The sequence below is a fragment of the Panthera leo genome, chromosome C1 (assembly GCF_018350215.1).
Source record: "Panthera leo isolate Ple1 chromosome C1, P.leo_Ple1_pat1.1, whole genome shotgun sequence".
Lineage (NCBI taxonomy): Eukaryota > Metazoa > Chordata > Mammalia > Carnivora > Felidae > Panthera > Panthera leo.
In genome coordinates this window covers 163,145,453-163,160,252 of record NC_056686.1, presented here as the reverse complement: position 1 = coordinate 163,160,252, position 14,800 = coordinate 163,145,453, and the positions used below count along the sequence as shown (strand labels likewise).

Below are 14,800 nucleotides of genomic sequence, written 5' to 3'. Positions count from 1 at the left end.
TACGGAATTCTAATTGATAGTTTTTCTTTAAAAATATTGTTTTACTATCTTTTGGTTTTCTTATTTTCTGATGAGAAATCTGTCATTCTTATCTCTGTTTCTCCGTATGTAATGCACCTTTTTATGACGGTGTTTAAGATTTTCTCCTTATCACTGGTCTTAAGCAATTTGATGATCTGTGCCTTGGTGCAAAGTTATTTCTTGTGCTTAGGGTTTGTTAATATTCTTGGATTTGTGGGTTTATAGCTTTCATCAAATTTGGAAAATTTTTGTGCATTATTTTTTTGCAGTACTGTTTTCTCTTTCCTTTCTTATGGACTCCAATTATATGCATATTATGCAGCTTGCTGATGATTTTTTAAAAAAATTTATAGGCTTTTCTTTGTGTTTCATTTTGTATGGTTTCTATTGCTATATCTTCAAATTTACTTTTTCTTTTCCCTGTAATATCCAAAGTGCTATTTATCCCATCAGCAGACTTTTCATCCTAGACATTATAGTTTTCATCTGTAGAAGTTCAGTTTAGGTCTTTTAAATTTTTCCATTTCTTTACTACCACATTGAATCTTTCCTGTAGATTCTCAAGCGTATGGAATAGAGTCATAATAAGCATATATTTGTCTACTGAGGCGCCTGAGTGGCTCAGTCAGTTAAGCGTCCAACTTCAGCTCAGGTCATGATCTCACAGAGCCCTGTGTCGGGCTCTGTGCTGACAGCTCAGGGTCAGGACCCTGCTTCGAACTCTGTGTCTCCCTCTCTGTCTCTGCCCCTCCCCCACTCATGCTCTGTCTGTCTCTGAAAAATAAATACATGTAAAAAAAACCAACAAAATACAAAGCTTTAAAATAATGTGTATTTGTCTACTAATTCTATAAACTGTCATTTCTAGGTCATTTTTGGTTATTTTTCTCATTATGGGTTGTATTTTCCTGCTTATTTGCATGTCTAATAATTTTTTAATACTTTTTTTTAATTTAATTAAATTTATGGGTCAATGCCCATCCCCCATTTTCCCCTCTCCCCCATCAACCCTCAATTTGTTCTCTGTATTTAAGAGTCTCTTATGGTTTGCCTCCCTCCCTCTCTGTAACTGTTTTTTTTTTTTTCCCCTTCTCTTCTCCCATGGTCTTCTGTTAAGTTTCTCAAGATCCACATGTGAGTGAAAACATATGCTATCTGTCTTTCTCTGACTGACTTATTTCACTTAGCATAATACCTTTCAGTTCCATCCACATTGCCACAAATGGCAGGATTTCATTCTTTCTCATTGTCAAGTAGTATTCCATTGTATATATAAGCCATATCTTTATCCATTCATCAGTTGATGGACTTTTAGGCTCTTTCCATAATTTAGCTATTGTTGAAAGTGCTGCTATAAACATTGGGGTACAAGTGCCCCTGTGCATCAGCACTCCTGTATCCCTTGGGTCAATTCCTAGCAATGCTATTGCTGGGTCATAGGGTAGTTCTATTTTTAATTTTTTGAGGAACCTCCACACTTTTCCGGAGAAGCTGCACCAGTTTGCATTCCCACCACCAGTGCAAGAGGGTTCCTGTTTCTCCACATCCTCGCCAGCATCTATAGTCTCCTGATATGTTCATTTTAGCCACTCTGAGTGGTGTGAGGTGGTATCTCAGTGTGGCTTTGATCTGTATTTCCCTGATGATGAGTGATGTTGAACATCTTTTCATATTTCTGTTAGCCATCTGGATATCTTCTTTGGAAAAGTGTCTATTCATGTCTTCTGCCCATTTCTTCACTGGATTATTTGTTTTTCAGGTGTGGAGTTTGGTGAGTTCTTTATAGATTTTGGATACTAGCCCTTTATCCGATATGTCATTTGCAAATATCTTTTCCCATTTCGTCGGTTGCCTTTTAGTTTTGTTGATTGTTTCCTTTGCGGTGCAGAAGCTTTTTATCTTGATGAGGTCCCAATAGTTCATTTTTGCTTTGAATTCCCTTGCCTTTGGAGATGTGTTGAGTAAGAAATTGCTCTGGCTGAGGTCAAAGAGGTTTTTTCCTGCTTTCTCCTCTAGGGTTTTGATAGTTTTCTGTCTCACATTCAGGTCTTTCATCCATTTTAAGTTTATTTTTGTGTATGGTGTAAGAAAGTGGTCTAGTTTTCATTCTTCTGCATGTTGCTGTCCCGTTCTCCCAGCACCATTTGCTAAAGAGACTATCTTTTTTACCACTGGATACTCTTTCCTGCTTTGTCAAAGATTAGTTGGCCATACATTTGTGGGTCCAATTCTGGGTTCTCTGTTCTATTCCATTGGTCTATGTGTCTGTTTTTGTGCCAATACCATGCTGTCTTGATGATTACAGCTTTGTAGTAGAGGTTAAACTCAGGGATTGTGATGCCTCCTGCTTTGGTTTTCTTCTTCAGTATTACTTTGGCTATTTGGAGTCTTTTGTGGTTCCATACAAATTTTAGGATTGTTTGTTCTAACTTCAAGAAGAATGCCGGTGCAATTTTGATTGGGATTGCATTGAATGTGTAGATTGCTTTGGGTAGTATTGACATTTTAACAATATTTATTCTTTTAATCCATGAGCATGGAATGTTTTTCCATTACTTTGTGTCTTCTTCAATTTCCTTCATAAGCTCTCTATAGTTTTCAGCATACAGATCTTTTACATCTTTGGTTAGGTTTATTCCTAGGTATTTTATGGTTCTTGGTTAATGCTTAGTTTTTGAGAGAGACAGCGCATGAGTGGGGGAGAGGGAGAAACAGAATCTGGAGCAGGCCCCAGTCTCTGAGCTGTCAGGACAGGGCCCGCCATAGGGCTGAACTCACAAACCATGAGATCATGACCTGTGCCTAAGTCAGACGCTTAACCCACTGAGTCATCCAGGTGCCCCATCATGTCTAATAATTTTTAATCTGATATCAGGCATTCTAAGTTTTATGTTATTGAACACTGGATGTTTTTATGTCTCTATAAGGTCCTCTGAATGCTTACCCAGTGACCTGTGAGTTATGAAGTTTTCCACTCTGGTTGGTGAGAACGTGCTATACTTTGGCCCCATGTGAATACTATTACCTTTAATATTTGGGGGCAATTCTTTCTCTGTCCTCAGTTTCATCATACACATGTACCAATCAGTACTCTGTTGAATAGTCTCAGGGATCCTCTGTAGATCTTTGGTGTTCTTGCTCTGTGCATTTTCTTCTCTCTAGTACTCTTCCTGTAAACCCAAGCTGCCTTGGTCTTCCTAGAGTTCCAGCTTTATCTTCTCAAATTTAGGGAGACTGATACATTTCAGCTGGGTTTACCCTCCCTGAGCTGTTGCCTAGAGATTTTCTCCAGGCAACAAGCTGGGGCAATTGTAGGTTCATCTTACTTGCTTTTGGTCTCTCAGGAATCTTTATCCTACCTTGCCTGATTTTTAATGTCCTTACAACTGTTTCATAATATATTTTGCATAGTATTTTAGTTGTTTTAGGTGGAAGGTAAATCTGACCCCTGTTTTACTCTATTATTGCCCCAAATGGAAGTCTCCTAATTTGTTATTACATAAGATTTTAAGAATCTGGGCATTTTAAAAATTAGTTTGTACAGAGACCAATGTAGCTTCATTTCTTAATAGATTATGTTGACGGTTTTGATATAGAACATAATTTAACATATTTTGTAGTATGTATTTTTAATGAAAACCTGAATGCTCTGAAGAGATTTATAAGAATTGCTGTTATTTTTGTTAAAATCTTTCAAAAGTTCTGACAAGCATGGATAGTACTTGGTAAGTTAATTAAAATTTAAATGTATTTTATACATATAAATAAATATGTGAGTAATATTTAAATATGTATTATGTAAAAATAACTATATAAATAAATTTTATTGTTCCTTTACTAGGTCTTCATCCTCCAGGTCCACCTTTAGCAAGACCCATTCTCCCCCGAGAGCGAGGTGCTCTGGATAGAATTGTTGAATATTTAGTTGGTGATGGTCCACAGAACAGGTAATGTTTGTTAGGGTGGTAGGTAAATGAAAATGAAGAAGTTTATTGGTCAAAAGGGTGTGTGTGTGTGTGTGCGTGCATGCACACTAGACATTCTATGGTTTTGTGACTCCTGTTTCCTGATTTTAGAACATAATAGAATATTTTATGTCCCTGTAAAAGAGAACATACTCAGTTGTTTTTTGGTAAGAGTTTTGATAAAATACAAAAAAATATATAGAGAGAACAAAAACTGTTGTAACCCTACTATAAGATTATTTTTAGAGAAATTAAATCATTTGTTTGAAACTTTTAAACTTGAAGAGCACACAAATAGTGAAAACTTGGTAGTTTGTAAGAAATGGGGTTTTATAGATGTCAGTATGGGAGTCGGTGATGGTAATGATTTTAATGGCAACGAGGACAATTTAGATATGTTTGACACTATGGTTTTCAAAATAGTTTTCTAATTATTATCTTATTTGATTTTTACAATAATTCTAGGAAGATAGGGGTGATGTGAGCAGAGCAACTGTCATAATATAGACTTTTCAAAAATACTTTAGGATAGTAGACTAGAATATTTGACAAGGTTATTGGTTAATATTATTTCAATAAAAGGACTAGAATTTAATGTTAATGTAATAATTGTATATTATTCAAAACAGACAAGTTGTTGTTTGGTCGGGCCAAGTGTTAAGTGCATACACAGAGAACAGAGAGAATGTATAAATAGGAAATGAGGAAGATGTATAACTAGGATAGACACAGCAATCGTGATGTTTGGAAGTTAACCTTTGGACTGGACTAAACAAATTCATTTCTTTACTACAGGCTTCTCAGAAGTTTTATTTTTATTTTATTTTATTTTATTTTATTTTATTTTATTTTATTTTATTTATTTTTCAGAAGTTTTAATAACATTCATTGTGAATCACTAAGGGGTTCCATCTTTTCCAATCTAATCTGACCACGGATTTTGGGTCTATTATCGTCAGAAATATATGTTAGGAAGTACTGAAATTTAAGTGTTCTGTTACTGAATATGTTTGTTACCTTAGTAAGGATATATTCATTTGACTGTTGCTTAGTTTGTTTTTCGTTTTGTGTATAAATTATATTTTAGAAAGGTTGAAATTTTGGCTGTTACGGTTAAAGGGTATTGTTTATTGTTTACTAAGTAACATTTAGTCTGTTATGGCATATTTAGCTGTGTAAAATATTGGTTAGCTGTGATGGCTATTTTCATGGGCTTTGTCTGCATTTGTAACTGATCTGTTCATTTTTCCTTTTGGTGTAGGTATGCCCTTATATGTCAGCAGTGTTTTTCTCATAATGGAATGGCTTTGAAAGAAGAATTTGAATACATTGGTAAGAATTATTGGGCATTTAGATTAAAATATTTTACTCTTAAATATTTCATCCTATGCCAAGTCCCATGTAATGTCACTTTGTTTTAGGTGCTCTGTTTGTATTGTTCAGGCATATTGTCCTTATTTTAGAACACAGAGCAAAGCAGGAACAACAATGCAGGTTTTTTCCTCATATAGTGTACAACTTCTAGGTCTTTTCAAACTTCATTGTGCATCAGAATCACCTGAAGAGCTTTTAAAAATACCATGCCCAAGACTCACCAACTAAGAGTCTGTTTTAATTGATTTGGGGTAGGTCCAAGCTTTTTTTTTTTTTAAGCTCCTCAGAGGATTCTCATGTGCAGCCACTATTAAAAATTATTGTACTAAATTACTTATGTTTCTTAAATATGACATACTATAGTTTCTTGGGCACGTGAGCAATGTTCTGGATTTTAAAATCCCTAATGATTATAGTGACTAGAAATGTAGTTTCTGTAATACATTTGGATCATAATATTAATATTATTTTGCTATTAGATAACCTGCTGTGTAACTTACCATCTTTTCTGATTTATTTATTTACCTATTATTTATTTATTATTTTTAAAAATACAATTTATTGTCAAGTTAGCTAACATACAGTGTACATAGTGTGCTCTTGGCTTCGGGAGTAGATTCCCATGACTCATTGCTTACATACAACACTCAGTGCTCATCCCAACAAGTGTTCTTTTCAATGCCCATTACGTATTCCTCAACCCCCCCCTCCCCCCATCCACCTTCAGTTTGTTCTCTGTATTTAAGAGTCTCTTATGATTTGCCTCCCTCTCTGGTTGAAACTACTTTTTTCTCCTTCCCTTCTCCCATGGTCTTCTGTTAAGTTTCTCAAATTCCTCATATGACTGAAAACATATATCTGTTTTTCTCTGACTTTTCTGTTTTAAAATTAATATTCTAATTCTAATAATAATTAGAAATTATGCTTTAAAATTAGCTTTTGTTAGAGCACCTGGCATTGTTATTAAAACTAGATGTAGTTTCACAAGGGATAAATAACTTTTGAAGGGTTCTTTGACTATTTGCAAAAGTAATCTTGAGAATGATCTGATTAGTCCTTGAATTTTTTTTTTTTTTTGGTTTGTGGTTTGGTTTATTTTTTAAAAAAATTCTCTGCAGCTTTTCGATGTGCCTACTGTTTTTTCTTGAATCCTGCAAGAAAAACTAGACCTCAGGCTCCAAGACTTCCAGAGTTTAGTTTTGAGAAGAGGCAGGCAGTGGAAAGCTCAAGTTCAGTCGGTCCCTTGCCCTCAGGAAGTGTGATTTCGTCAGAGAACCAGACCAGTGAAGGTATGAATATGTTAATTAAAAAGTTTTATCTCTTAATAATGTTTGCTATTTAACATTAAAAGCATAATGCTTTTAGATAAGAATGGATTAATTTATCAGATTTTGCAGCATGCATATATCAGCTATTGCTCTGATACTCAGCCCTCCTGTGTGATTGGTATGATGTGTTTCAGGTTTAAAATGTAGGTTACCCTGTGTTAAGCAGCATCCACCCACAGCTGGGTAAACATTGTTTATGGAGTGACATCTAGGAACTGTTGGGAGATTTGACTAGTGGTACTTTAATGGAATCATTTTTTCAATTTATTTAAGTGAAGCATGTTATAAGAATTACGCAACTACTTGTAAGGGTAAAATTCTGCTATAATTTGTAGTTAACATTGATAAAATAGATTCGTGCCTACCATTGGAATTGGTAAGGTTACCAGAAGCAAGAAACTTTGGAACTGGAAAGTCGTCCTTGGCATTCTTTGGATAAGTATGTTGATAGGACTGGTGTTTCTTTGAAACAATTTATTGAGGTGCACAAGATTTAACATTGCTGCTGTATGCCTTTGATGTAAAACAACCTTTTGCAAAAGAGAAACAGAATTTATCAGAATTCATTGGTTTTTAGGATTCATCTTTAATTCTGTTTTAGGACTTCTTGTGGAAGTTTCATAAGCAAATGGAAAAGATGAGGTGGAAGATCTGACTATTAATTGCCAACTGTTTCTTGTTAATATGAGGTGGGGAGCTATTTGTTAAGCAGCTCCTAGTCATGGAGATGCTAAAATTATGGCACAGGCCATGATATTTTGGTGCTATGCCTGATGTAGAAAAAAATCCATATTCGAAGTTTGGTTCACATAGTGTATTTAGCAGTCTGTATTCATCCTTTTAATTTCTAGGAATTCTCATTTATAGATATTTGGTTTCTTCTTTATACAAACACTGAGTAGTGAAAAAACTGCTTTAACTGAGAACAATAAAGCAGTGAATTTTCAGATATCGGAAGGTTAATATAAAAATTTGAGTATCTTTTTTTTTTTTTTTTTTTTAACTTTGAAGAGCGAACCTAAAATACGTGTGTTGATTTGGGCTTGGCTTTTGGCTTACTAACATGCATCAGAATGAATTTGAACACAGATAACCATGACAAGAAGTGTGTATACTTTCAACACTGAATCAATACATTCATTTTCTCCAAGTCTGCAGTATCAACTCCAAACATATCACATTTTTTCTTTTGCTTAAGTCATGCTCTGAAGCTGATTATTGCATGCAAATCACCTGCCTTGCTATTGCAGCCTCTTGGAACTGAAAACTAAGGAATTTCATACTGAAGATGCCTACAGGAAAATTTGAAGTCCTTTCCATAAATAAGTAACCTTGCTTATGAAAGCTAAAGTGAATATTTGAAAGCCAATAGTTCGGACACACACACAAAAAAGAAACAAAAGGAAAAACAGCCAACAAAATAAAAATCTTGATGAGTCCCATGCTTTATATCTTCTCCCAGGGTTGAGATGGATAGTTAGCAAACAACACCCAGCTATACCTTTCCTTCTCATCAAATCTAGGAGGAGCAATACCCCAGATGTCTCATTTTCTATCTGAAATCTCCAGAACGAAGTCTAACTGGCTCAGACTCAGCCCTAATAAGGTAATGTTTGTAGGTGAAGACAAAGCTTGAGGCAAGGTCTGACAGCTGTGTAGGGCTGGAAACTGAAGCAACAATTCCATTTGGTTGAGATGGTCTTTGGAGGAGTAACTTTTTCATACTTCTCTTTGGATTCATTGAAATGGCTATGAGAATTTTTTACTTCTTTGGCTTTCCAGAAGATTGAAACTTTTCTCCAAGATTCTGTCTCAGCACTGTGATACACAGTTATCATTTCCAAGCTGCAGTTCTTTAGTAGACGACTAGGAAGTATTCTGATGAAAGATGAAGCTGCATTTGTTGTGACTGCTGGCGGCATACCCTTAAGTTTAAATTGAACAGTAAGTAAGGCCATATCATCTCAATCATCTACTTTTGGTGCCAAGAGCCAGTATAATGGAGGGCTTATATTTCTGATTTCCACATTCTTGATGTAAAAACTTGAGGTCCAAAAGAAAAAAAAAATCTTTCCTGCTTTTATTTTCATATTTTTTAAAAGTAGTGAAGTAGCTCCTTAGTCATTATAGAAACTGCAGAGATTAGGTGATTGAATTCACAGATGGAACTAAAAGGTAACTTTTTTCCATCTGGATTTTTCTTTCAACAAATATTCTATAACCATTTATATGAATAATCTTGAGTCATTAGAAGCAGCCTTTTTTTTTTTTTCAATCTATGATATAAGACTTTGAAATTAAGTTTTGTCTTGATTCTGCTACTGGGAGATTTTGCATTTAGGATGAGACACAAGGTTTTTGAAAAATTTTTGGATCACTCTTTAGAACAACTTATGAAATGTTGGAAAGTTTTCATCAAAGAAGGAGACCTGGAAGAAATTTCTCCCGTTAATTACTCATTTGGATTCCTAGAATTTTTTTTCTAGAATTGTGTGTCCAGATGCTTTGGTAATAGAATATTGAAGAAACACAAGAAGTTAGGACTATGGATTTTCTTTTTATCTAGGAGCATACTAGATGTGGTATGCCAAAGTAATAAAGTACTTTTAGGTTACTGGGTTTCTTTTATGGCTAAATGAGTGGTGCAATAATACCTGAATCTCCGCTAAGCCACATTAAAGTGGTTTATCAGTTTTGCTTTGTTAAAATGTGCTTTCCAGAATACTTGATATGTAGCATTCTTTTTTGTTAACTATGATAATAATTAGAAAAAGAGATTTCTGTATTGTTAGTGTACCAGTACGGTGATTTTAGGTTAGCATGTTTGAAAAATGTTAATGTTGTTCTAATTGCTCAGTTGTATTTGTCTAGCTCATATGTAATTATTTTAATAAAAAATAGCTTTTACTTAATTGGAAATAATTTGCTAATAGTAAAACTCATGGCCTTTAATCAATATTATCAAAAATAGTAAAATTCATTTAAGGTGAAATTTATTTTGGTAATTGATTTCTGCTTTTTTCTTTTAAGCAATATACTGTTACTGTTAGGTATGTTAAACTAGAGAAAATTCTATTTTTAGTGTTGTTTGTTGTGAGGCTCTAGGAAATTGAACTATTTGATAATGTAAACTTTGTTGAATTCTATGTATTTATCAGATCCAAAAAGCTTGTACCTTTGTTGATATTTAATTATGTACAGCTTCTTCAAGGTGTATATTTGCCTATAGGATGTTTTTGCATGTTTGTTTTAGACATAGAGATCTTATGCCCTTCTGATTCTCTTTTCTAAAACGCCTTCACCTAATAGTTTTACATTGTTGCCTAATAATGACATTTCTTACTCATCTAATGAATTTTTTTTTACCAATGCTAAATAACAGTACTATTGTTAAACAATATTCTATTGCTCATTATGAGTTATTTTCTCATAGGTGGTTTTTATTTAATTGAATTTTATTCATTGAACTATTGGGTTAAGTTTTGAGATGAGATGGGATTCATGTCTTTGTTCCTTAATATAAGTTGACCATTTTCCTGAAGGCAGAAAAATCTTGTAAAAACTGCTTTGCTTAAAACCTATGAGTTAGTTCAAAGACAAACTGTTCATTTTATTTGAACAAATTCTCCTTTGGGTAAGTTTTACACATATAGTGGGTACTGATGTGTGGGCAAGGCAAAAGTTTGATGCATTAGCAAGACAAATTTTTGTTATTGTAAAAGGAATAAAAAGTAAGAATCTAAATGAATCCACTAAAATATGAAGGGTTTTCAAAGGCATAAATAAATAGAATCGTGGGGTTTTTTTCCCTGTGGAAATTATATATTTCTAAAGGAAATACATGAATTTGTTTTGCTAGACTATTCTTTAGTTTTCTTAGAAAATTATTCTTTCAAGAGCTAGAATAAAAACCTAAAAGTAAGGTGATGTTCTTACATGTTTTTGCATGTGCATGGTTTATAGATGAGACATTGGTATTTGTTATACAGTTATACTCAGTGTTATGAGTTTGAGTTATCTAGCTGAGTGGAGGCTTTGCCCAAACCAACTGGAAGCCAGTTGTTACAATTTGGTAGAGAAAGCTTCTCTCTCAAAGATACTGAGGTGAGAGTGGGGCAGGGGGTAGGAGTGGGGGAAGGAACAAATTCCATGGGTCATTTTTGTTTTATGATTGTGATATGTTGGTTTCTTAACATTATGCTTGCCGAAACTGATTTTTAAAATTTTCTTACATAGGTCATTCAGGTAACTTTGTTTTAATTTTGGTGTTAAATTGGTTTTGCACAGGGGAGAAGAGGCCTGTTTAATTAGTGTAAACACACAGGCTGGTTTCTTTTTTAGTATTTTCTGCCCAGATGTTGACATCTTTTGTAATGTATTTTTTACCACCAAGCTATTTTAAACTACAACTTTGCAGAAAAAATTTGCTGTTTTTATTAGAATAGGCAAATGATATTCTCCCATAGAAATAAAGTAAATTTAGAATACATTTAATGATCTTATTATAAAGCCCTGTGGTTTAGTTATTAAACACGTAATTCTCTGTTAATCTTGTACACCTAATTCACTTAAATCTTGTTTGGATGACTTTTCACAAAATGGCATTGGCACCTAAAAATCGAATATTTATGTCATTTAGACTTATGTCTGCAATATAGGCATCATGACACATACTGGTTTTTCTGTAGTATTACTATTCTTAAAATGACTTTTCTGCAAATTAACCTGGGAGAGGAGAAGTAGTCATTAATAGCTTTTTGATTATTTTCAAGCCCTACCCATAATTTCACCAATTTTTAGTATTCTGTGTATTCTTTGCAATATGATACAGTATTGACAAGCAAACTTTGTGTATGATGTCATTTTCTTTTTTTTTAATTAAAAATTTTTTTTCTTTAATATTTATTTTTGAGAGACAGAGAGACACAGAGGGTGAGCAGGGGAGGGGTAGAGAGAGTGGGAGACACAGAATCTGAAGTAGGCTCCAGGCTCTGAGTTGTCAGCACAGAGCCCGACACGAGGCTTGAACTCACAAACTGCGAGATCATCACCTGAGCTGAAGTTGGTTGCTTAACTGACTGAGCCACCCAGGCGCCCCGATGTCATTTTCTAATTATGATAGCCCATGGTATTTCTTAGAATTCATCTTAATAGACATTTAAAAATTTAAGTATTGTAGTACTTCTTTTTGTGTTATCTGCTTTAAGACCCCAGAATTTTTTAATTAAATTGGATTTGACCAATGATGTGTCTGCTTCTGAAAATAGTTACATGACAAAGCTTTAAGATGATAAACAATCAACTTGAGTACTTCTGTTTAAGTTCAGTACTGAGGCAGTTGGTCAGACAACGTGACAAATTACATGGGCCTCTATTCACTTAAACACATTTATTGGTGAGTCCCGGATTCTGAGCTTTTTCTTTTCATTTTGTGTGGCTTTATTGTTTTGTTTTGTGTTTTTTTTTTTTTTTCAGAAGGCTTTCTAAAATATAACAAATTGTAAAGTTCTTGGCAAGTAAGAACTCTCAATGGCCAGAGAGTTGTGGAAAACCGTGAGTCTTAGAATTCTATCCTGGATAATTTCTGAGAGGGTAGAATTACAAATGGTTGGCAACTCCTGAAGTTTTCCACTGAAGAACTTGCTTGCCCTTGTGGCAGAAATGCTCTGTACATGTTTAGAGAGTTTCGTATGTACTTTCTGCTTTTCCTTTATGCGCTGGAACATTCATATAACAAAACTCAAACAATCTACTGCCTTTCTACCTTGAGTTTTGGAAGATTCCAAGTGGTACAGCAATGCCATTTTCAGTTCCTTTTAAGATGAGAATAGCATTTTTGTGACATTTGACATAAATAGGATTTGTGAACATTACTCACTACTTTTGGGGATCATGTGAATTTTCATACAGTAAAACCTCATTAACTTGGATGTTCCCAACTGTGGAATTTTGGCCTTTCATTCTATATATGAAAGAGGGAAGGAGGTTGTAACTAATTCTGTAAACTATAGTCCAAGATATGTTTAAAGACATAATTACTTTATGTGAATTACTATATATGTAATTACATAATTACTATATATGTGAAATATAGATAATTTGTATTTATTAAAACTGATAATGGTAAACCACGACTTTGTAAGACCTCCACATTTCTGTGTGCATACAGCACATAATTTCTTTGCAAAACTATTAACTAATTTTATTTATTTAGCAAGACTCTGACCTGTACTGTAAAGGAACTAAACTTGAACTTGAACTTTTTACTAATGTAAACTGGTTTTTCCTCTGATTTTTTGAATTAATAACATTTGTAGTGTATCGTAAGGGATCTTGTATGAGCATAATAAAATCTGCTTATTTGTTTAGCTGATGTGATTTAACGATATTTCTCCTAGCAAGGATATTTGTTACTATCTATTACAAAAAACAAAAGCTAGATTTTTATTTTTGACTTGGAAAATAAGAGGCCCAAAGCTTTCTGCTTCTGACATCTTCCCCTCCCCACTGGCATTTAATTTTTTTAAACTTTAAAGAATTAAAGGGACTTTATTGAATAAAATAATAATAATTATTATTAGGGATTTGAGTTTAATGAAACTCAAAAGAGAGTTTAAAGGGAGTAAATTTTCAGGTAGGAACCAAGACCCTCCCTTAGCTTCTACTATGGCGACAGGGGCCAAAGACCCTTCCCTTCTCTTAGTATTCTAGGTATATAGCATATTCTGACCCAGAGGTTTAAATCCTGAGAACTTGTCTTGCAGAGGGTTGAAGGGAGACTTTTCATGGGAAAAGGTAGATCCAGATCACCCCAGTCTTTGGATAATAGAGATGCAAATCAGTGTGGGGAATAGCACAGCCTACACACACAGACACACACACACACACACACACACACACACACACACACACACACACACACTTATTGTTTACAGGGTTGCCTGGGTGCCAGGGACATAGTTCTTTCAGGAAACATGATCTGGGAGTTAATACATTGGCCTCATTTGCTGTACTGTTTTCTTATGGCACATAAATCTGTTGGAACTTAGTTTGCTTTATTTGGACATTTAACTTTCAAATACATCTTTACGAAATTTCCTGAATATTGTGAAAGTTGCTAAATTTTAGGAAAATATAGGGCTTTGGGTAAAAGTGTGTTTATGCATTTGTTTTCCCCAAATTGTTTTTTTTCATCAACTTCATTCATACCAACTCATATATGGGTATGCTACAAGGAGTTAAGTACATATTTTAAAAGATTTTAAGGATAATGTTAGACCATTCTTCTGTTTCTTAGTTCATGTATGTGTGTGCTTATCTTTTGTTTATCTTATTTAGCAGTGTTAACGTTTGGGTATGCCTAAAATCTTGACTCTTTATCTTTTCAGAATCTTTAGAAGAACAAGATGTTCTTGATAACAGTACAGAGCAGACAGATCAGAAAATATCAGATACAGAGCAGACAAACCAAGGGATTGAAAAAATTTCTGGCACAGAGGACCCAGAGGAGAGACAAGAGACCGAGAATGAGGAGACCTCGGTGAATGAAGCCAAATCAACAGTTCCCAGAGTGGATTCTATTCCGAATCCTGAACTCAGTGGAGAATCTTTGATGGCAGTGTAGTAAATGCTTCCACGTGCCTTCCACTGGACATTCGTAGACTTGTTGATGTCAGTTACTGCTTTTTAGGTGCTGCTTTCTTTTTTTCCCCCCTAAGGATGTGCTTGATATCATTTGAATTCAGATTACTTAGCTATTTCAATATGTCAGAATTGTAGCTACTGGGTATTAAATTAAAGGCAAGTGATATCACTAAAGGAAGATCCTTTGGAATGTACAAAGACCCACACTGTTTAGCCAGCGTTTAGATGTTTTCTTCCATTCTAAAAGTAAACAAACATAGCATTCTTGTTTTCTCTATGTGTGACCTGTAAATAATACCCATTTTGACATAGGAAGAACTTTGGTTATGAGTAAGTTCTAATAGTGTTCGTTTTAAGGAATGAAACCCGATTAAGATTTTAAATAATTCATTATCAAAAATGGATAAAATTTTAATTCTTGAGATATTTTCCAGGAGGGGAAATGTCTATTTAGGCATTTACATTAAG

General features: G+C 34.2%; 1 protein-coding gene across 3 annotated transcripts in view; it reads left to right on the top strand.

Moving 5' to 3' along the window:
* Nucleotides 1–14,340, top strand: part of LNPK (lunapark, ER junction formation factor) — a 77,516-nt gene extending 63,176 nt beyond the window's left edge. For all 3 annotated transcript variants that reach the window (XM_042949197.1, XM_042949199.1, XM_042949198.1), the window contains 4 exons: nucleotides 3,863–3,968; nucleotides 5,248–5,318; nucleotides 6,479–6,649; nucleotides 14,077–14,340. In XM_042949197.1, coding sequence (XP_042805131.1) covers nucleotides 3,863–3,968; nucleotides 5,248–5,318; nucleotides 6,479–6,649; nucleotides 14,077–14,312 — 584 coding nt within the window. In that variant the 3' untranslated portion in view covers nucleotides 14,313–14,340. The remainder of the gene's footprint in view (nucleotides 1–3,862; nucleotides 3,969–5,247; nucleotides 5,319–6,478; nucleotides 6,650–14,076) is intronic.
* Nucleotides 14,341–14,800: the final 460 nt, after the last annotated feature.